At 35.1% G+C, this 23,724-nt stretch overlaps 1 protein-coding gene across 1 annotated transcript in view; it reads right to left on the reverse strand.

The window, feature by feature from the left end:
* LOC107004844 (probable sphingolipid transporter spinster homolog 2) overlaps window positions 1-23,724 on the reverse strand; it is a 33,564-nt gene that overhangs the window by 5,659 nt on the left and 4,181 nt on the right. The window contains exons 4-12 of the mRNA XM_015203221.2: window positions 18,765-18,869; window positions 18,585-18,660; window positions 17,351-17,425; window positions 17,152-17,254; window positions 17,034-17,087; window positions 15,559-15,613; window positions 15,317-15,414; window positions 4,782-4,858; window positions 4,408-4,521 (exon numbers count right to left, since the gene is read on the reverse strand). Of these exons, the coding sequence (XP_015058707.1) occupies window positions 4,408-4,521; window positions 4,782-4,858; window positions 15,317-15,414; window positions 15,559-15,613; window positions 17,034-17,087; window positions 17,152-17,254; window positions 17,351-17,425; window positions 18,585-18,660; window positions 18,765-18,869 (757 nt within the window). The remainder of the gene's footprint in view (window positions 1-4,407; window positions 4,522-4,781; window positions 4,859-15,316; window positions 15,415-15,558; window positions 15,614-17,033; window positions 17,088-17,151; window positions 17,255-17,350; window positions 17,426-18,584; window positions 18,661-18,764; window positions 18,870-23,724) is intronic.

Genomic DNA, 23,724 nt, shown 5'->3' on the forward strand with positions numbered 1-23,724 from the left:
AGCCTTTTAGGTAAAATTCTCTATATCTATTTCATTAGCTTTGAGTTAGTGATCAACTTATTACACTAATTCAAATTGTTTCATACCATAAGATATCTTACTGTTATCATTGCTTCATATGCTGAGAAATTCTTACCAACCATCCACAATTCAAGAAAATTAAGAAAAGATAGGAACTCATGAGTTTTGCCAAAATTTCAAACATAGAATTTTTGGGGATTGAATAGTTTGGATATTTTGATGAGCCCTAGTAATAGGACTGATCTTATTAGGCTATGGGTAATTTAGAAATCAAATGGAAATGGGTTAATCAGTATGACGGGATTCGGACCACCTTGACCTTTGTCCTAAGACCTCGTTTAGAACTGATTTATTTGGATGTAATCGGCACCTTGGAACAGTTAATTGTGTGGATTGCCACATGGTGACATACTAGAGAAATAGCATTAACCCCTAAGTTTCAAACTTGAGTAAGTGGTGACTTTACCTTGTTTTGACTAAACTAAGCATGTATTGTGGTTGGAGATTGTGTTAATGGCATCATATCTAGTTTGGTGTCCATGTATGCTATGCTTCTTGTACTCTCCAAAAAGAAAATTTACTCCATTGTCGGATTCTTCAAAAATGAACTACTTTTGAGATATCCAACATGCACCCGTCGATATCTTTGAAGAGTACGAGCAACATAGCATGTATACATTGGAATGAGCGTGTATTGGCTTGCAAGTTAAAGTTACAAATAGTTGAATCTCAAGAAATATTTTTCTTATTTAAGAAGTTGCATTATGACATTCCATCCACATATGTGTTTCGTATGCATATATTGATGTATAGTTTTTGAGGTTGAACATGAGTATAATAGTTGTGTGCAGTGTTTTCATTTTGGTAGGTGCAGCTGTGGATGCAGCTTGTGTTAAGAGGTGTCATCTGTCGGAAAAATTTACTATATAAATGATATGCAAAAGAAGCAAATAGCGCCAAAAACAATGAAATGATACTTGACAGCAAAAGAAACAGTGTTTTAAATATTGCCCTTTTATGCTCTTGGTAGGTATTGAGAAACTAAACTAATGGACCAGGTGGCGTCCCAACTTTCCTACTACTTCTTTTCTTGTTCTTCTAGTTGGAATAATTTGGAAATAATCATTATTTTCTTTCGTTTGTTGAATTCTATGAACTTATTTAAGGTTTATATAAGTTGACTTTTCATTTGTAATTCAATAAAGAGTTACTTTTATAAAGCATCTTACAAAATTTCAAAACTTTAGTTTAACATCTCAAAATTCATCTAGCTTAGAAGAAAGGGTCAATAAGACAGGAAAACGTGAATAAAGAGTTAATTATTTAAATTACTTAAAAGCTGATCCAGAAAAAGATTAGCATCCAAAAACACATCCAAATGACCATGATGCACTAAGAAACCATATCTTCAAAAAGGTACTTCTCGTCCTCGAAATCAACATTTTCTCAAAGAGAATTTTTATGAGCAATTACGTTGTTTTAATCCCCAATGGTAAGAAAAGCATATCTTCAAAAAGGTACTTTTTTATCCTCGAAAATACCGTTTCTTCAAAGAAAGTTTTTCTGATTAATTACGTTGTTTTAATCCCCAACAGTTTGTTGAGCATGCTATGTTGGAGTATAGTGTAACAAAAGATGCAACCTTCTAATATAATGTCATTTAAGTGCTTTATTTCTTTATTTTCTTGACCGCTTAAAAAATATCATGAGTACGCTACTGGGGAGGTGAATGATGGATACCGAGTAAATGTTTGTATCGACTAGCTAAGCGCAGCATCACATAATCACACTTGCAGTGCGAGTTGTATTATTACTGTTTGACTATTGCCAGCACTGCAGTTCAAGAATTTGCTAGCAGTGCCAATTTCAAGTACAATACTGCTCTACTGTTAGGTTGGTGTCATGATGTACACATGACACCAGTCCATTTCTTGATGGAAGCCTTCCCATTTATTTGCTGCAAGTTAAGTTGCATACAGTTCTGTGAGGCACCTAGGTGTACGTTTCAACAACTAGTTTAGCCTATAACCACAACACCAGTTTGGATGCAGTTACATTTGCATTTTTTGCTATTCTTTGCATACATTTTCTTCTTACACTTATTCCAAACAATTAGGAACAGATCAATAAAGCTTTATTGGTCTTAGATGACGCACCCCCACCTCATGTTTAAATGCAGAGGCAAACATAGCATTAGACTTTTGGGCTAGGTTGCTCGGACTCCTCAAAAATGTCGTGTGTGGTGGAAAGCAGTTCATTTTTCAAGGATCCAACACGGGTGCGACATCCTTTTGGAGAGCCTGGGCAACATATATTCTGGACGTGTTCTCGATCAACAACAGTGATAAGCCATTTGAGAAGGTCTTAGTAGTCTATCTTAGCTTATAGTTTGAGTTGCGCCCCATCTTCAGTTGTACTCCTTATGTTACATGTGCCATATACTTTGTGGGAGGGTTTACTTCTGATGCATATTCGGTCCTGTCCCTAGTGGATCAACTTGATATGATTAGAGCCAAAAGCTGAGTTTGGGGTGTGTTTGGTATGAAGGAAAATATTTTCTTGAAATATAAGTGATTTTTCTACTCATTTTCTTGTATTTGGTGTGCAAGTTGGAAAATGTCATTTTAAGGGCATTTGCGTGTATCCAAAGCAGAACACTACAAGGTTTTGTAATTCGGAGTGCAACTTCTGATGGTGGGTGTAGGCGGGGTGGAAATGGGGTAGGCAGGGTGGGGCTAGGGTAGGGCAGTTAAGGGGGTGGGTTGAGGATGTGTTGGTGTGTTTTTACTGATTCAGGGAAAAACATTGCCATGAAATTTAGTGCAACCAGACAAGAGAAAAATCATTTTCCAGAAAACATTTTCCATTATACTAAAGGAAAAAGATCTTTTTCCTAAAATTCCCCTCCCTTTCCTTCACTTAATATCATATTTTAGTCAATCGTGGGATAAAATAAACTGAAAGGGAAATCATTTAGCGCTTTTTTATTTAATTACACATCGTACACCTATAGAACAAGATTTATTAACAAACAACACACTCTGAAACTTGTAGTGTTCCTTTCTTATAACTGCAGCGTGATAATAGGGCCACCAGGAGTCCATTTGTAGGAACAGGACTGCCTAGAGTCCCACTGTTTGCCTTGATTGAGTTAAGCATAAGTGAAGTCAGATATAGCTAGGTGGGTAGAATGCTCGGAGGTGTCTGTCATGACCCTCCAAATTTTTAACAATAACATGACTAACCTTTCTCTTTCATATAAGTATCTTTTCTAAATTTTCTTTTCCACAAGATGGGTAATAGACCAGATATACTTGAAGAAAGAACTACTCAAGCTCCTCTATTAATAAGTGAGGTACTACCTTTTACTAGGCCTCAAGACACCACTTTCGCATTTCAGGAAAGGTCAAGACACAAGAAGGATGCAACACCATGCAGAGAATATCAAAAGGAACTGCTATGATCCTGGAAGGCCCAGATAGCATAAGAAAAAAGAAATTTAATGACTTGAATTTATATACCATATGTATATGATTCATGGAGGTCCAAAATGGGGCTAAGCAGCTATTTTCTTTTAAGCTGGTAACTTACGGAGCTAAGGAGCTATTTAGAAGTCAAAAAGATAAGAGTTGGATAGTTGGAGCAACATTTGAGATTGAGTAGCACATGACTTCAATTCATCAGAGAACATTTCTCAATCAAAAACATGCAAACTAAACCAATATTTTAGATATGGAAATCTAGTTCCCAGAAGTTTAAATGGTTCGTCATTTTGACTCTCCTACACAAAGCTCTGGTCGTTCTACCAAAAGTCATGTGGTGCAGAAGACCAAAGCCTAGAGCAATGAACTGGTGGTTTTGGTCCTTTAAAAGGACCTCTGTACTCTTTGTCAAAAAAAAGGACCTCTGGACTCATTTTTCATCAGCTTGGTTGATAGTTTATGACATATTTTGAGATTCGATACACACATTATGAGGGTAGAATCTCTTTGTTTGGATTGTACTTGGCAATTACTCTCAAGCTTGATTCATGACAATAATTCTTCTATTCTTTAAATCTTTACAGCTTTATTTGTTGTCGTTATTTGGGGTAACTATTTTCATATATAAATTGTTAACATGGACATTCAATAACGTTCTGAGCTTCTTTTTATTCTTCAATCCCTAAAAGAATTCTCTCCAGTCATTTTCATTAATCAATTTGTTATCTACCATATCCGTTTGAGTGTATCCTGCATCATATCAGGAACACTACACAAGAGAAGGCTGATCATTTGAGTAAATGCAAATACAACTAGAGTGATCAAGCTCCCGAACATTAGATCTGAAAGCAGTTTTGTGAGATTTAGATATTAAAAGAAAACCTTTGGAATGCAAGGAATCTACCTTAAAGGCATTGGATATCGTGTTAGTCATTCGATCCAGAGCAAAACCTCCTGCTAAGGTTCCAAATATTCCACATATGATAGTAATACCTCCAAACATCAGATCTGCATTGTTCTGCAAAAGGAACCAATTGCAGATCAGTTACCTACCACAGACATATGTTTTTTGGTTTTAATTTGTTTAAAATTCAAGAGTGATAACTAGTTAATGCAACAAAAACAATGTAACAGGGTCGACATTTGACCAACTGAACTCATTAAACTTACAAATAGTAATTCTCAAGAAGGACTAGCTCACAGAAAGAAACATGTTATCAACAGATTTACACATGTGTCTTTTGAGAATACTTATGAAGTGATGACTCGAATGCTTACCATGTGGTATATGTTATAACCAGCCTTTGGTCCCCAATACGAGTATGCACCTATTACAAAATTATATGCTATGTATCCTGCAAAAGAACATTCAAATAGAATAATCAGAATCTAGCACTGAGTAATTGAAATATGCTAGCTGGTTCAGTGCATATATGAGTCACAACAAATTTAGGAAAAGCTAATCAATGAGCACATGCAATGCGTGTGTACAATCATGTCAATGAGTGCAAAACATTATAAAGTCACATAAATATGGTTCAGTAATTACTCCCAAAGTGATATTCTTTTGGAGCAAACTAAAAAAATAAAGTGTGTGACATTACTAAAATAAAATACATTATTTGTACACATTATTTCGTGAATACAAGCCATATTCAAGCAGTAAGCAGAAACTGAACTTGTTCAAAGAGAAAAAATAGTATTACCTTATACTGGGCAAAACTCAACAAATAGAAGGCCAATAGTAACAGCTTGTTGTGTAGTCTAACAGAAGAGGAGTAAAAATAAAATGATAAAGAAATTTGACAGTGTGGTAACTTTATAAAGTGCAAAAAATATGAAAAGGGTATAGAGTATTTAAGTGATTGAAGTTTAAAAGACCAAATATAAATGTTGTAATATGAGAAGTTTGATAATGTAACTGGTAATTTTAAAAGGTTTGGACACCAATAGTCTACAATAATAGCTGCAGATTAAATAGTAACCCACCACCACCACACACACACTATTGAAACTGAATTAATTATCCAATTGATAGAAGATAATATTTTAGTTTCTAACATGTAAAAGTTATTAGACGAATAGTGTTAATCAAGTGATCAATGATACAAGATAAACATTTTACTTTCTATGTAAAAGTAATTAGAGGGATAGTGTTAATTAAGTGATCACGACAAAGTGGTTATATTTAATATGATTAGGGATATTTTTGTAATTCAACTTTCAACTATGGAGCTTCCCACTTTTATGATTTAGTATAAATATATCTATCTATCTATCTATATCTACTACCTTAAAAACATGAACTCCCTAACTTGCATGTTAAATTACTATAATAGCCCAACTTAAAACACCTATTTAGTATATATTCTATATTTTATATTATATTTATCAATTTATTTACTCTATATTATATTTAAAGCTAACACCTTTTCACATTGATGGGTAGTTACTTTTCCGAAGGGTTGTGACTTTTTTGATGAGTTATGGCATTTTCAAAAAGTTGTGATTTTTCTGAAGGGTTGTGACTTTTTGATAAGGCACGATAAGTACTTTTTCATATTATTCTTTGTTGTCTATAAATAGTGGGTTTTATAACAATTTTAAACTACAAATTTTATAATTTTTTTGTTCTTCTTCTTAAAACAAGGAAGATTGTGAGAGGTGCTCAATTATGCAATTACAATATTTTTTGTGGGTAAATTAGATAGATCAACAAAAGTTGATGCAACAAGGAGAATGGAATAACTCAACTACAAACGAGAAAACTATCTAGATAATAAATATGTACTCATTTTCATAGTCATAAATATTACTTTTGCAGTAACTTCTGCTTGACAAGAACAATGATTTTCCGTTGCACAAACTACAACTTGGTATTTTCAAGTTGTGAAAAGTCTCAAACTGTTGGAGAAAAAGGATTCGATCAAAAACTTGTTTGAGGAGTACAAACTAGATTAATGACTACCCCTCTGTTTCCAATATATTTGTTGTACTTTTATTATTATTCAGTTTAATATATAATGTCCTCTTTTCTTTGGGGTGGGGGCGCTTCTTTAAGACCACAAAGTTAAAAGTCATTTTAATATTCTACATATCCTTAAATTAAGAGTCTTGTTTATATTCAAAAATTTCATATCAAATTAAAATTAGACAAATCTATATCTATTTTTTTATCAATATATATTCTATACTATCTTAAAAGAATGAACTACCTAGCTTAATTGTTAAATTATTACAATACCCCCAACTTAAAACACCAAATTTAGTATATCTTCTATATTTTAGATTGTATTATATTTATTTATTTATTTTATATTATACTCCCCCTGTCCCATTTTATGTGAGGCACTTTGACTCGACACAGAGTTAATGAAGATTTTTAAAACTTGTGGTTCGAGCCGTCAAAACGGGCTTGGCACATGGGGCCGGCCCAACCCAACCCGTTATTCAGCTAGGACTGGATAGGATTTTTGAAGTACATTTAAAACTAGGGCCTTATAAGCCCAACCCATATAAGCCCTTGGCCTTAGGATTGATTAGGGCTGGATCGGGATCGGCCCATTTAAGGGCAACTTACAACAATCTCGCTAGTATATGAGCTAATTACTTAAATGCACGTTATGTTGTAATATTATGAATCTTACAAGATTTTAGTTCATCTAGATACATCTATCTCAGGATACATGGACTCAAAATAAGGTTAATTTGTTCTAGATATACTCTATCCAAGTGTATTCGCATGTATCTAGGGTACATCGACAAATCCCATGCCCTCGTCTCCCTCTAATCTCGCTCGCGTATCTAGAATGCATCACACTACATCCCTGTATCTCGCATATCTAGTGTCTTAGATACATGCTAATTACACTAGATTTTTTACTAGTGTTATTGAAACGACACTATTGTTTGCCATATTTGATTTGAATATCTTCTCATTTTCTTGATGTTACAAAATTTTATGTTTGAAAAGAAAAAAAAGGCTAGCCCGTCCCAGCCCTCAGCCCTCAGCCCTTCTATGGTTGGGTTAGGTTGGGTTGAGAATTTTCAGGCCCTTCCAAGTGAAGGGCTGGCCCGCCCTAGCCAGTGTTGTGAAAAGCGCGCTTCAAAGCGAGGCGACCCTTGTGCGCTTTTTTATCTTGAGGCGAGGCGATCTGAAAAAAGCTCTCGCTTCAGATGAAGAAGCGAGAAGCGACCTTAAGGCAAAAGCGCGCTTTTTATAAAAAAAAGCGACAATTAGGGTTTTTTTTAAAAAAAAAAAGCGACAATTAGGGTTTTTTTTAAAAAAAATTAGGTTTTTTTTTAAAAAAAATAATCTGAAATATAACCTTCTCTCTCCTCACGACTCTTCTATCACGACTCTTTCCCTTCTTTCTCTCCTCGCGACTCTTCTTTCACAATACTTCTTTCCCTTCTTTCTCTCCTGACAATCTCAACTGAGGCTGCCTCTCTCTTCAACCTCGACCACGACTGTAGGTATCTTTTTGTTCATCTCTTTTTTAGCTAATGTTTATTAGTTCATCTCTATGAGTTTCTTTTCTCCTGAAACATACAATCTTCGCTTGTGCTTCATCTCTTCATCTCTCTGAGTTTCGACTACTCTAGTTTTTTCTTCTTCTCTTCTTTTCTTCATCTCTGCTGCCTGCTCTGTTTCTAATTACTGACTGCTGCCTCCTCTGGGTTTTTTTTTTAATTCTTTTACTTTTTTTTTTTTAATTTTGTGATCAGTCTAGCAGTCTTATTGAAGAATAGGAGTTTGAATTTTTGTGATTTAATTATGTTTTTGATTTTTTGCTTTATATGTTATGACTTGTGAGTATTTTTGCCTATGTAATTTCTTTCAATCTTATGTAATTTCTTTCAATCTAAGACTATATTACCTCTATTTAGTTATTTAATATTTTTTTATTTTTATACTAAATGTCGCTTTTTTTTAAAAAAAGCGCGCGCTTCGCTTCACGCTTCTCGCTTCTGTGAAGCAAGCCCTCGTCGCTTTTTTCCGCTTCTCGCTTCCCAAAACACTGGCCCTAGCCCTTCAAATTCCTTGGCCGGCGAAGCTTGGGCCAGGTGGGGCTAGGAGCAACCCTTTTTGACAACTCTACTTGTGGTCCAAACGAATGATAAAAATTTGTGTGGTTGTAAATCATTTCATTAAGGTTATAATAGACATTCTATAGTCAAATTATTACTTAATATAGAAATGTGTCATCTTTTTGGGACTGACTAAAAAGGAAAGTAAGTCCCATAAATTGGGACAGAAGTAGTATATATTATATTAAAGGCAGACAGACACCTTTTCACATTGAAGGGTTGTGATATTTCCAAAGAGTTGAAACTTTTCCGATGAATTGTGACCTTTTCAAAGGGTTGTGACTTTTCTATAGGTATGCGACTTTTCCGACAAATTGTGACTTTTTCGAAGGACTTTGACTTTTCCAAAGACATATGACTCCTCCGATGAGTTATGAACTTTTTGAAGGGTTGTGACATTTTTTTATAAGGCACAATAAACATTTTCATACACTACCCTTTGTTGGCTATAAATAGAGGGGTTTCTTCAAATTTTTAAACTAGTTTTTAAGTTTTTCGTTGTTCTACTTCTACTTAAAATACCCAATTTATATTATATTATATTATATTATATTATATTATATTATATTATATTATATTATATTATATTATATTATATTATAATAACTCTATTAACTATGTCAAATATTATATAAATGGAAAAAAAGATTAAAAAAGAAGGCCGAAAATGAGAAAAAAATAAATGGTGTTCTAGGCTATAATAAAGTGTTACATCACTGTGCAGGATTTTCATCGAGGGGGTTCAAAAAGATATTATATTATATTATATTATATTATATTGTAATAGTTTGATAGACTTTCTTCAAAATAGTTGATAAAAACAACTGAACAATCACTGGCTCTAAATTCAGATAAGCAAACTATTTTTTTTATTAAATAAGCAAGATATTGATTTTTATAAATCCAAATACAATTTTATGCATATCGATATAGTTCAAATTGCTTTTAAACCTTTAACCCTAAAAGGGTTACCTGAAACTTTCTTAGCAGCTTTAAGGGATGCTAGAAACTTGAATTTTAGACAATCGTTGATGGGTTCAATTGAATCTACTGTGGCATATGGTCCAGTTTATTTCAATACACAACCTGATCTTCAGTTGTCACTATCTGATGTTAATATACTCTATGCTTTGACATTAAATGTTAAAACACATGGTTATAATTATGCACCTGGTTCTGAACTTATATGCTTATCTCATAGAATCTATTATAAGCTAATGTCTACTCTGAGTCCTAGATGTAACTTATATGATACATCTAATGAAGCTATCTTGGTTGAAACAAATTTTACAAAGTCTAAGGTCACCACTAGAAGACCGATTAAGTGGGAAGAAATTAATTTCCCAACTACATGGACTTTAAATTCGCTTACATCTCTGAGGCAGATGACTAATGAAGCTACTAACAGTCAGTATTCTCATATTACTCAAAATCCTGATGGAAGAGTATGTATCCAATTTCATGATAAATCTCTTGTTTATAATAGGCGATCTTTTTCAGGTATAGAACTTTAGCGGATATACAGCATATTTCCACTATGACCCCTGATGTTCCTATTTATGGCCCAACTAGATGTAGGCCTTTATTTTTGCATACTCTAAGTGATACTATTGACTTTAAGATAAAATCTTTTAATGATTTAGAAAGTCTTGTTGATAAAAAGCTTTTTGGTTTAAGTACCAAACCTCTTGACTTTTCAAATGATTTTTCAGATATTAATAAAATTAAAGGACAATTTCAGAGAATGATAATTTGGAAATCTCTGAGATTAATTCTAGACGATTTAAATCCAGATATCATAACCAACAAAAGGTTGTTGGTAAAGGTGGCTATGCTACTATTCCTTCTATGATGACTAATTATTATCCCCGTCCAACTCCTCAAGATGTTCTGATAGAAAAGAGAAATTGGAATCAGACTAACACTTCATATAGTGGAAATGAGGTCTATGAATGGAAGTGGATGGCTTAACAGAAAGGCAGGTTTCAATTATGGTACATCAGATGTTGATGTATTCGTCTATTTGTAGGCATACGAATAATAATTCTGATCATGCTACCTGTAAGATGATTATTGCAAGATTTATAGGACAGCTTCGTGGATGGTGGGATAATTTCCTATCTCCTGAAGAGAAGTATGCTATTACTAATGCCTCCAAAGAGGAAATAAAAAGAGAAATAGTCGTTGGTGAAGATTGTAAACCAACAGAAAAGGTGACTAAACAAAATATTGAAAATGTGGTTTATAGCCTTGTTCTCACAATTCTAGAACATTTCAATGGAAGATTTTCCAACCAAAATGAAACTATTCGTACCCTTCTAAATGGTCTTAAGTGTAGACATTTAGGAGAATTTAGATGGTATAAGGATACTTTCCTAAGTAGAGTTATGGATTTACCGAAAAGTAAAATAAGTTATTGGAAGACAAGATTCATAAATGGACTTCCTCCGTTATTTGCTGAAAGGGTTAATAAGACCCTAAGAGGAGACCTCTCTGAGATTCCCTATGATAACTACACCTATGGAAAGTTGATAGGCACTTGCACACAAGAAGGACTAAATCTGTGCAATGAGTTAAAACTTGCGCAGTAGGTCAAAAGGAACCAGATGTTAGAAAAATCCCAATTAGGAGATTTTTGCACGCAATTTGCATCGAAGGACCATCCGGTGATAAGAAAAAGAAGAATTATGACGAGAATGATCCAAAGAAATTCCACAAAAGACGTCATCGTTCAAAAAGATACAAAGAAAAGCATGAAGCTAAAAAAGCTCATCGCAAGGCTACCAGATTTGCCAAAAACTTCTCTAAAAGAGAATTGAAGAATATCAAGTGTTATAAGTGTGGAAAGTATGGACATATTGCTCCAAATTGTAAGTGGGAAAAACTTAAGCTTTTTAGAGCTAGATGAAGCCACTCATGATAAAGTTTATAAGTTACTATGCTATTCAGAATCTTTCTCAGTTCTGTCTCCTCTTCCATCATCAACCATCCACCGCAGAGCTCGCCGATCTCCTTGAAGGTCTCGTCCGTCCATAAATGCATAGGACCCATAACCCTAATCCAAGTGGATTTGGGTTTGTTTGTAGTTGGTTCACAGCCTACAGATGGGTTTCACCACTCTAATTTTATTTTGTTTCTCTTCCACATCCATTCACAGCCTACATATGGGTTCCACCACTCTAATTTTATTTTGTTTCTCTTCCACATCCATTCTCCCTGAAGGATTTGTTCCGCCATATATCTGTTGGGGAACTCGAAGAGAAAGTGTCCACCCATCATCTCATATATATTGACTCCAAAAGCCTTCTTCCACACTGTTGTAGACCATTGTCTAACATCAGATAAGGTAGGCCTTTCTGCATTGTTTTTCTCAAAGAATCCGACAATGCACCTTCCCAGCAGACCTTGTTCTCTGCTTTTGACAATTACCTCGGATTCAGTCTTTTTGTCCTTAACTGTGGGTGCCTCATATTTGCTACTCTGCCATTTACTGCCCTCAACCACCTTTGCAAAAGAGACATTTTGTCACATTTTTCGGACTTGATCTTCAACTCCTTTTGTGGTATGCATTTAATAAAAAGCTTTATATCTTAAATGCCACACTCCTCCACCCAGCATTAATGTCTAATTCAGGTACTATGATAACTGATCTGTCTTCTCCCTTTAATGACAGAATGCTCATGTACCTCCCATGAGCATTATATTTCCTAGTACCAAAAAGCTCTGCTGCCTGGTCCTTGTATCGCCATCTTCTCACTAAATTTTTCTGGTCGGATGAGGCTTCACTGAGAATGAAGCATATCCATTCCATCACCTTCACACTAAGTGTAATCCTACTCATCTTCTTTCTGCTTCTTTCTACCCAATAATACCAGAAAACATGATTGGAAGTCCATCTGGTAATGTCGTAAGATTTGAAGCCTTGATTGAAGTATAGTCTTATCCCCCACGGTATAGATATATTAGGAAAGAAAAGAGGTTTTGAGAAGCTTCATTTTCCTTTTAATGATGATTAAAGATCAATGATTGATTATTTCCTGAATAATTCATTCATTAGAGGTTCTTGAATTATATGATAATGACAAATAAGCAAATTCATGTTGGAATATTGCTAATATTTTTTTAAGAACCTATTTTTTCATTATTTTTAATGTATGGATATTAGTAAAGGATTATTTGCAAGTTCAATGCAATTATTATTTATGACCGCGCGAAGCGCGGGAAAATTATCTAGTATGTATATATATATATATATATATGATTTATGATTTGACATAACTTTAATTTAGAACCATAAGATTAAAAAGTTATTTTTTCTTTTCTTAAACTCCGCTCAAGTCAAACTAGGTCATCCTTTTTAAAATGGATGGAATACTAAAGAATGTGTTTGAGTTACAAAATAATAATTAAAGGAAAAAATTTAAGTTTCTGAGAAAAATGAATGATGATCCTATTTAGCAACAATTGTTTTTAGTTGCCTATCAAAAGAAAGAAGGGAAACTAACTTAAATAACTGCCTAACAAAAGATTAGCCAACAGATGTATAAGATATGTATAAATAGTAGTATAATATATGCATATAGGCTAGTGGCTGTACAAATTTTAGACGAGCAGCCAAATGTGTAACTTCCCCAAAAAAAAAGAATGTGATTTTTTTAGATAGACTTTAATGCACTTGGATTATTTTTTGAGTTTGAGATGATCTTTTTACAAAACGGTATCCTTGTGAAGATTCTATAATATACATGGTAGGTAACTTAATTTACTCCTTTTCTCTTATTTTCTCTTCCACTTCACATGGTATTAGAGCCTGATTAACGTCAGTAACACATAGGAAGGATAAAATTATGTTGTCGTGCTAGCTTCTGACGACTTTCACGACTGTTTGACATAAACCTGTGTTTCTATTGGTGTTGTGATTAAACCAACACCACAATGGAACCAGGAAACCTCCACGACCAAAACTCAGCCAGATCTGTTCCAACCGCTTCAGGGAGAGTTTCTTTTCTCAGATAGACTTGCCCCTGATTCTGAAATCACCTATACAGGTTCCACTAGATTCCGATCACTTTCCAATGAGGCAGTGGACTTTCGGCAAACTTCCTCACTGTTTCTGACGAGATCTGCTCTGTCCCAGACCTTCGATCATCATTTTCTCTGGTAGCTGTATCTTACCCGTGATTTGAGGTTATTTCAACTAAGTTGACAAAAATGTCCTTGGATTATATATTTTTGGTTCTAAAACCGTGATTTTGAACAATCGGACCATTCTATCACTACTGAACCCTTAATAGATAGTGCAAACTACTTGGTCATCTTCAATACAACTATGGTGTAAGGGGAAACATTTTCATGATTACTCAATTAAACAAGCTACAGATATTAATGAAAAGGATAGGGGAAAATGGAAGAAGATTGATACTCAATTACGTAGTCTATTCTGGAAAGCTATTGATTCAAAGTTGATGGCGTTGTTTCAATCATTCCAGACGTGCTTCTTAGTTTGGGAAAGGCTCGTGGACTATAATGCAAAAAATCTCCCACTTTTATTATATGAGTAGTCGGCTGTCTAATCTCAAAAACCAGGATTTGGATATACGTACCTACCTTTGACAAGTTCAACTGTTCAAACGTTGTTAAGAGTAAAAAGAACTGTTCAAAAGTTTATGGAAATGCGAACTCAAAAAGGAAATTTATGTTTGCCAATTCATAAATGCTCAGGCCATGACTTGTTTCCATGAGGTGTTTGCCCATCTTCTGACTTCTGATTGGATGGGAAACTCTGAGATATTATCTGGGAAAGCCCCAACCAAACATCTCTGTAAAACTTCACTTTGGGAGCTTGACCCCTCATCAATGCATATACTCCTCCCTTCATAGATACGGAGTCTTAGATGCCCTCATTACCTTCCCTACTCAACCACTTAAAGCTCCTGGCAGCTTCAGAGAATGGGAGGTTCTTGTCAACCAATCTTGACTCAGTCCTAGAAATGGGGATCCTGTTTCTTCAAAAAAACTTCTATCTTCTCAGCAATAAAGTTCCATCCTAAATTAATGTCAGTTCCAGTATATGATTACCATAGATCTTCTTCTCCCCCTTAAACTCACAATGCTGATACACCTGCCAAACTTGTTAAAATTCCTAGAGCAAAATGTTTCTGAGAAATTAACTCCTCTCTTCCATCTTCTGACAAAGTTACCATTCACTTTGGATGCTTCTCTCAGACTTAGAGAGATCCATTCCATAGTCATCTTGTTAAGAGATGTTCTCCGGATAAAATTTCTACTCCTCTCAGTCTACTCATAAGTCATACCATATCTCTGTTGTGCCACATGATTTTGTTATGTCAAAAGATTTGAAACCCACCGCAAAATAGATGCTGTTATCCATCGGAACCCTAGGAAAGTGGGTACCCAAAGAAGGGGAGAGATAGATAGAGAAGAAAATAGAGAGAAAAGCGAGAGAAGAGTTATACACAACACAGCCTATAATACTGAATAGGGTGTATAAATATTTTTACATTAACATTATGAATGTTTAATTCTAATGGGTTATAAAGGTCATCAACTTTAGAGGGGTATTTTAATTTGGAGCTTCCCACATCTATATTAGTAAAGATAGATAGTAGGAAATTTAAAATAGGTTCAACCACATGCCAGTATAAGAATACTAAGAACAAAGAAGCATCAAATTAACAAAGTCGAACAAGTAAATACAATACCTAGGATATTCACGATGTAGACCTTGTCAAGCAAAAGCACCTTCATATCCATCCAAAATCTTGTCAATTGGTTCAAAATTCCGGGTGCACTTTTTGAACTGCAAAGGAGAGAGAAAAATAAGATGCATGACGAAGTTGTCTACTATATTACAGCGATCAGTGAATGCCAATTCCAATCATGCTTGCACCCATGATGGTAAATTTTGGCTGTCATGGACCATGTTTTTATGAAGGTTCCTTACTCATCCATGGAGTCATTCCTTGTTTGGAATGAACCATCTTGACAAGGTGAAGCAACTGCATTAATGACAAGAAATTAAGATCAAACTATGGTGTGATTGATATAATCACAAGAAAGAACCTTGCAAGGAAAACAAATGAAAAGGAACAGAGATAACATCAAATTTATCCATCACAGTGCTGAGTTATCCCTCAGGGTCGTTTGGTTCAAAACTAGGTTATCCTGGGATTATAACCAGGATTATCTATCCCACCTTCTATGTGGGATTAGATGATCTCATTCCATTATCAATACCAGGATAAAATAATGATAAGAATCATTCAATGTACTCTAAAAAATCATTCAATCAATCAACGACAACCTATCTAATTAGTAAGGACGATAATGAATCTTCTATCAACATCATTATATTAATGCCTTCATTATAATACCAAATAATTTGTTAAAGGCGACGGATTTTCTAAAACTAGAAGTTCTTTAAATTTCAGTCATCCATTCGCGAACATAAAACGGCAACTAGTTGGTCAATCTTGACAAGCACCTGATGTAGTCTAAGTATAACGACAACTCTATTAATCTCAATTAGTTAGTAAACCTGTGTAGGTCTTTACATTGTGTTCTGTCATTAGTACGTTGGGATTAAATTTGGGAGGTTGTAAGTCTTTTTAGACTACTTCCTTGAACAATCTAACAATAGATTTACCTTGTCCCCCAGCTATCCCATTATGCCTTGATATTGATGCTCATACGTACTGGTGAGTATCACCTTATGTCATGATACTGATGTTCCTACTTACTATTGCTGGACCATTTTGGTTAATAAAATCCAGCCCATGTGGCCATAATTTTTTTTTAAAAAAAATGATCCTACTAATTGGCGCATATGGACATCTACGTAGGACACAAAAAACATTTTTTATCAAGCAAAATGAGGTATTTTTCATTAAACTGCATCGATGCTTAGCAAAATAGTAGCTCCTGTACAATATTCCTGTAATAACGAACTGTAAATCAAGGAGCTAACAAATTTCATGAAATAACCAATACTATTACATCATCAAGTTTATACACAAACAGAAGAGATTTTCTAAAAATCTAGATAGGACATGGTGGAAGCACCTCAAGAGACATTCTTTTATTTTACTTGGTATACATCTATGATCAACCTAACTTCTAGTATTATTTAGCAGTTAAGGTTTTATGTGTGCAAAACAAGAACTTCTCCCAACAAAATTACTATCTTTTGATATACGATCTTCATATGTGATTTACTGAGTTCTTGGCAACGGATTTGCTTATAAAAGAAAAGAGCCAAAAATAACATTACTGTTCACAGATGAACATATTTGGGAGGATGTACCTCCCAAGCACATCATCCAGGTAAAGCAATCTTGTAAGTTAGGACAAGAATTGTGAACCCTGTTGAATTATATAGACAAGGTGAAATGAACACATATGAGTGATACTTGGCATTACCTGCTTCTGTCTGCATAGAAGTCAATGGTCTTTTTGATCCGGTGTGCGAGAATCCTGTAGAAACATTTTTAAAAATGTCTGGAAAATGCATTGAACTGAATTATTAATATTATATCACCTTTCAATTGCAATGGCTTCATCACAAAACCTAAAATTGCAAAAGGAAGCATCAGCAATGCCTCTATCCCGAATGCCCAACGCCAATTAAGAAGACTTCCAACCTACCACAGAGTGGAGCTTTAGTAAGACTTCACATGCTCCACAAAAGATACTTCCCCCAAGAAAAACTCAACTCATAGCAACTGAAGCAAGCTCACCAATCCACCATATACATAACCAACAGCAATCCCAGTTGGTATACACATGTAAAATATTCCTAGCCATGCTGTTTTCTGACATTGGAGGAGAATTAGCATGCGTCACATTACAGACATAATATGAGATGCAGAAACATTTGACAGTTGTACACAAGCAGCTATGAAGTTGAAGAAGCATGTAAAAGCTAGAGATCATCAAGAAAAAAAAAGTTATATTTAACTGGATGTCTATGTTAACATGATAAACTAGGAAAGATACAAGAAGGTCACATTGGAACAAGCGTTCATTTCCATTATGAAGCATTGTTGTTCATATCACAGCATCTACTACACAATTTTGAGGAATTTCAACAAAATATGAAACCATACAGTTTAGAAAAGCAAAACAACAAAAATAGGAAACAATGTGCATAAAGCCAGGTTATGCTCAGTATCTGACAGATATCTTCATGGACAATATTGAACAGAAGATCTACGTTAAATAGATCCACCAATTAAAAAGAAGTAATTGCCTCACAACTTGCTTTAACCAAGCCAACAAGAGAGTTCAATCAACCTAACCTACAGTACAACAACATACCTAGTGTAAATAAATGGAGAACCAACGCTAGAAGGAGGGTTTGAACCTCCGACCTTGTTGTTAACAGCCACATGCTCAAACTAACTGAATCTTACCTACAGTATATTACATATTTGTTTACAGGAATTGTGATTGGTCTTCATTACCAGGAGACAGGGTAATCCACGGACTAGGTAACATTTAAGTAGAAACTCATGTGCAGGACTGGAAGCGTTATCCCAATGTTTCAGAGTTACAATTTTTAACAGACTGATACTCTCAGTTTTGCTCCAGCGCATAAATCATAAACCCATAGTTCTCAATGGCAATATGCAGAGAAGCCTTCTAAAGGGTAAAACTGTGCCCACTAATGGAATCATACTTTTATGGGGGGCCTCAGAAAGTCTGGGCATATCATATTTAAAAATGAAAAGGAAGCGAGAGCTTGCACCTTGTATTATAAGCATAAATAATTTTGAAAATTAATGGAGCAGGAGTAGAGGCAGAGGAACAACAGAACTACCCATCACTTTAGCAATAGATATTAGCACTCAGAGGCCAGAGCAACCCAGAATCTCCTTTGCCTCAGTACAGAAATAAAAGACAAGCAGTACAGCATGCATCATCTACTCAGTCAGCAACTTTACATAGCTGAATCACAAATGCAAAACAAACCTGATCAACTGGGGCATTGTCATCAATGAATGGAGCAGCAAGGCTTATAAAAGATGCCTCACCAACACCCACCATCCTGATAGAGGAAATAAATTATTAACAAATAGAAGCACCACCACCCTCAAAAGAAAAAGTAGAAAAAACAGGTAGCATTCGAAAGAACTGGCATAATCTACTAACATTCTGCAGATGGTAATGGACCAGAAATTAATTGACAGGCCGCAACCAGCAGTAGCAAAGGTCCAGACTGTCAGTCCAACTCCAATAAGTCTAAACGGATTAACACTGCCAATCACAATAATACAAGAAATTTGAGAAATTGATTAAATAAAAGGCATACCAAAGTGTAAAGGTATACATACAATTCAAATCCTTTCCCTTTATTTTTCCAATCCCACTCTTTGCATTTTAAGTGGCAAAGCATGAATTTGGAGAAAGGATGAGTTTTAGTTAAAGTCTAACAACATAATTGAAATAACAACATCTTTAGAGATGTTAATGAGGTAGGCAAGGATTAGGATGAGCATTATTTGTTTTAGTTAAAACTTGATCTGGTTAACTGACACGAGTAAAATGATTTGCTCTAATGGGTTCATATATGAGAAGGCTGGAGTCAATAGAGTTGGAATAACAAGAACTCTACCTAAGGCTATTTAATTCAACGGACTTGATGAAAAGTATGGAGGTGTCTATAAAATTTGCATCTGCTTCACACAGTACTTATGGACAGTACATTAGCATTTGTAACCCTTTGAAGGTGAGAGTACCCCCAAGAAAATACCTATGATGTACCTTGCTTGAAGCTTGTCCATCCAGCATGATTAAAGTATAGAAAGTCCACATGGTATTTCTTTGCCTAGACTAACTACATTCCCTGTTTCATTGAGTAATAGGCTGGACCTTCCTATGTTTCTTTGAAAGGTACTCGAACTACTTGTAACCCTCATCCAGCTTATAACTACTTAAGTTAGCAACATTTATCACCTTCATATCATGTCTCCTTTACAAATTTATCCACTGTCAAAATACCTATAATTGCAGCAAAAGAAATGAATCATGTAGTTTGGTATCAAGCAGGGGAGGCTCTTGCATACAAAATTTGAGGTATATGCCTTAGGCCCCCAATTTGAGGGGCCTCAAATTCTTACCAAGAATATTTTTTTGTTAATTTTTTACATAAAATTATATTATTTTGTTCTCCTTAACCCCATTCAAATAGAAGAAATCGATTATTTTTTGCTAACACTCATATTATTTATCTGTTTGAACACTTTTTTTTCAAATTTTTGATAAGGTAGAGTAATAGTCTATCAAAAGTATGAATCAATAGTGGAGAAGTGTTGAACAAAGTAAATTACAAATTCTTTTTTTATTTCTTCCTAAATTTTCAAGCAATACAATAAACATATTAAAGTAGGATATACCAAGTTATCAACTTCTTGAATCAAATTTTATGACTTCAACTCTTGTTTTATTTAAAGTTTGTCAACTTATTACCAAGAATTATGTTAACAATTCATATAGTAATGGCCTCAGTAAAAGAGTGTTATCTAATATTGAATTGATAAAAATCTTACCTAAAATTAATAAAAATAATAAAAAAGATATTTGAAGAAATCATCTATAAAGAAATTTTAAGCAAAAATTTACATCTAAAAAGTTAGAAAAATATTTTTTAAATAAATTCATATGAAGTTTATTTAGATATTAGGCCTCTAATTGAAATCTAAAAGTCAAAAAAAAATTAAAATAAATATATATGAAGTTTATTTAGATTTTAGGCCTCTAATTGAAATTTTTCTTTAAGCCTCCAATTACTTTGAGCCGCCCCTGGTATCAAGCCATAATGAGGAAATGACAGGTCTGCATGACTATGGTACTTGGAAGATAGCTGTTTTAGTAAATGGCAAATAATAGTTGGATGTCGTTGGGTGCTTAAAGTCAACATAGTGCTGATGAAAGGTTGATCAACTTAAAATTAAATTGGCGCTCAGGGGATATATTCAGATTTTTGGCATTGATTATGGTGATACCTTTTGTTTGGTGGCCATAATTGCAACTATCCGCCACCTTATCTCCACTGCAGCTATGTCTCATTGACCTTTAGTTTTATAATGTAAAATAGTTTTATCCATGACAGGACAAAACAATCGCATACAAGCAGCATAACAAAAAGTTCAAAGAAAAAACTACAAAAAGAAATAGTTCTCTATGAACAACGCCTCAATGTTCTGTACATACAGGAGTCTCATGGGTGCACCAAAACTAAAAGGTAAGGAACAATAGATTACTAAAAATCATTTTCTACTCCTTCAAAAGTTCTTGTGTAACTCTCTCTCCATATGACCGACATCTCTTTCTCAATACGACCCACATAAGTGCTAGTGGAGCAAGATCTCTTCCGTCTTCTAAGAATCTAACTGAACAATACTTCTTTCAAAGTGTCTGGGATCACCATTGTACTTCATTAGCTCCTTTACGAGTTCGATAGAAAAATTGTTTTCTTTCATCATGAACATACTGAGGAAGTCAACAGCAAATGCTAGTGTTGTTGCTTAGGGGAAGTCTAGATTAGTATGTCAACAGTGCCTCTTTATGGTTTGAAGCTATCACCAATGGCATGGTTTGGCCATTTAAGCATTTTGTCCAACATTTTAATATACTTTGGGGTGAAACTGATCACTATGTGTTTGTTGTCATTCTTAACAATGTACTAGACTATAGAAGAAAGGGGCAACAAATTATGAAATTCAATATGGTGACAACATCAATGGAACTTTGCACTTAATAAACTTCGGGTAAAATTTTCCATTTGTACTTCATTGCTTATTAGAAAAAGTAAAATCAACTGGGTTAAGTGAATTCATAAATACATGGTCGAGAGTGCAGAGGAATAAGGTGCTACTTCAAGCCTTCCCTACGTACTGATCATCACCCACATCTTAACTGCCTCTATGATTGACATCTCTACCTATAAACCCCTGGAAGTTTCCTCTACATATGATACTCAAGCATTTGCTAGCATGGGATATGTTCTACATGATGATAAGTGGTCAAAGATGGGTTTAGTGAAGGTTAAAGTGGAGCAGCAAAAGGGAAGCAAGATCTCTGCTGATTCAGCCTCAGAATTGCTTACAGAAGCAGGTGAGATAAAAGGCAGGTTTGCAGCTCTGGAGGATGGAATGCAGCAGCTGCAGAGACCGAGGACAAGTACTTCCAAAGACACTAGCACGAATGTTGGGAAGCTGAGAGTCTCCATGGATGACATTCAGTGTGAAGGAATCAAGACCGCGAATAAGCTGATTCAACGAGTCAACTCCGTAATGCAAGAAGGCGAATCATCTCGGACAGAGCTTGCCATAGTTGTTCAGACCTACTACTCCAATCTATCCAAGAATGTTGAAAAATCCTACAACTAGTGTTATCAAAGGGGCGGCTAAGCCTTGAAGCGAGGCTCAAAACGCGCTTAGCCTCACTTAATGAGCGCTTCAGTGTCTTCATCAAGGCTCTAGCGTTATCAAAGGCGAAAAGCACAAAAAAGCTCTAAGGTCCATGGGGGCTTTAAGCGCAAAGCGCAAATAAAGCGTGGGCTTTAATGAAAAAAGGCTCAAAGGGAGAAAAAAGTACAAATGTATATGTTTAGTCCAAGATAATAATTATAAACATGAATGACAAATATATGACCAAAGCAATTGTTTAGTGTCACTTCTTCATAAGAGGCTCATTGGCAAGGAAAATTTTGTCTTAGAACCTTGAGACGACACCAAAGCACACATAAAGCGAGGCGAAGTGCTCAACACGTGTTGAGCCTTGCTTCAGGGCTTAAGCGCGCTTGAACCGCACCTTTAATAACACTGCAAGGCTCTAAGACATTTTTCCTTCCGAATGAGCATTTTCTGGAGAGGCTATGCTAAACCATTGATGTTTCACTTTATCGTAAAAACAATCAATTTATTTGTCCATATGTTTGTTATTCATGCTTATTGTAAAGATATGACACTTGGGCCTAACTCATCCCCAAAAGCTAGCTCATGAGGGGAGGTTTGTCCAAGTCCATAAAAGGAGACCAAATTCCCATCCCTCTACCGATGTGGGACTTCTTAACACTCCCCCGCACGCCCAGACCTCAACTTAAGCGTGAACACTTCTAATGGGGGCTCATCAACGGTGAACACCAAATTAGGATGGGCCTGGCTCTGATAGAGTGTAAAGATATAATACATGGACCTAACTCAACGCTAAAAGACAGCTCATGAGGGGAGGTTTGTCCAAGTCCATATAAGAAGATTGAATCTTCATCCCTCTACCGATGTGGGACTTCTTAACACTTATAACTATTAGTCTTGGACCAAACATGTATATATTTGTAAGCTTTCTCCATTTGCGCATTTTCTCAATAAAATACATATTTTATTTGTACTTTGCACTTAAAGCCCCAACAAACCTTAGAGCTTTTTTTGCACTTTTTGCTTTTGATAACATTGCCTACCACTCCTCATAGAGAGTTATCAACACTCTCAAATATTTCTTCCTGGTTTTATTTTGGTGGTTTCTTAAGACAATATGACCTTTTGACTATCTCTCCTTGGGGTCGTTTGGCCCATCTTGACAATATCTCTATAACTGCTCATCAAGGAATGTTTGTTCCTACTGTAACTATGATGTGTGTAAATTCTAGTTATTTACCAAGGTCTATTACTTGGTTGTCTATGCTTGCATTTCTATTCTTTGATTCCCTCTTTGATTTCTTTTTGATAATGTCAAAGGGGAGATGGACCAAGACAGACAATAAGCCATTAGAGACAGCACACACTACTAGACACACATTAAGGGGGAGACTCCATTACGAGAGGATGCACACTCTAAGGGGAGAGTTTTGCTTTCACACTTCAGAGAAGTAAACTGACTCCTGATTGCCATCATCAAGAAGGGGGGGGGGAATTGTTAGCCCTTAACCTGCCTAATAAGTTTTAATGATGACACCAACTGACTGCTTATTATGCAGGAAAAATGAAAAGGAAGACAACACTAAAAGACCAAGAAAAGCAGCAGTACAAATATGGAAGAAAAGGTCACCTTGACAGAAATACGCTCCAGGAAAGAGGACAAACAAGGGAAATCAATATTCCTGCAATTGGAG

Source organism: Solanum pennellii, chromosome 11, assembly GCF_001406875.1.
Source record: "Solanum pennellii chromosome 11, SPENNV200".
NCBI classification, from domain to species: domain Eukaryota; kingdom Viridiplantae; phylum Streptophyta; class Magnoliopsida; order Solanales; family Solanaceae; genus Solanum; species Solanum pennellii.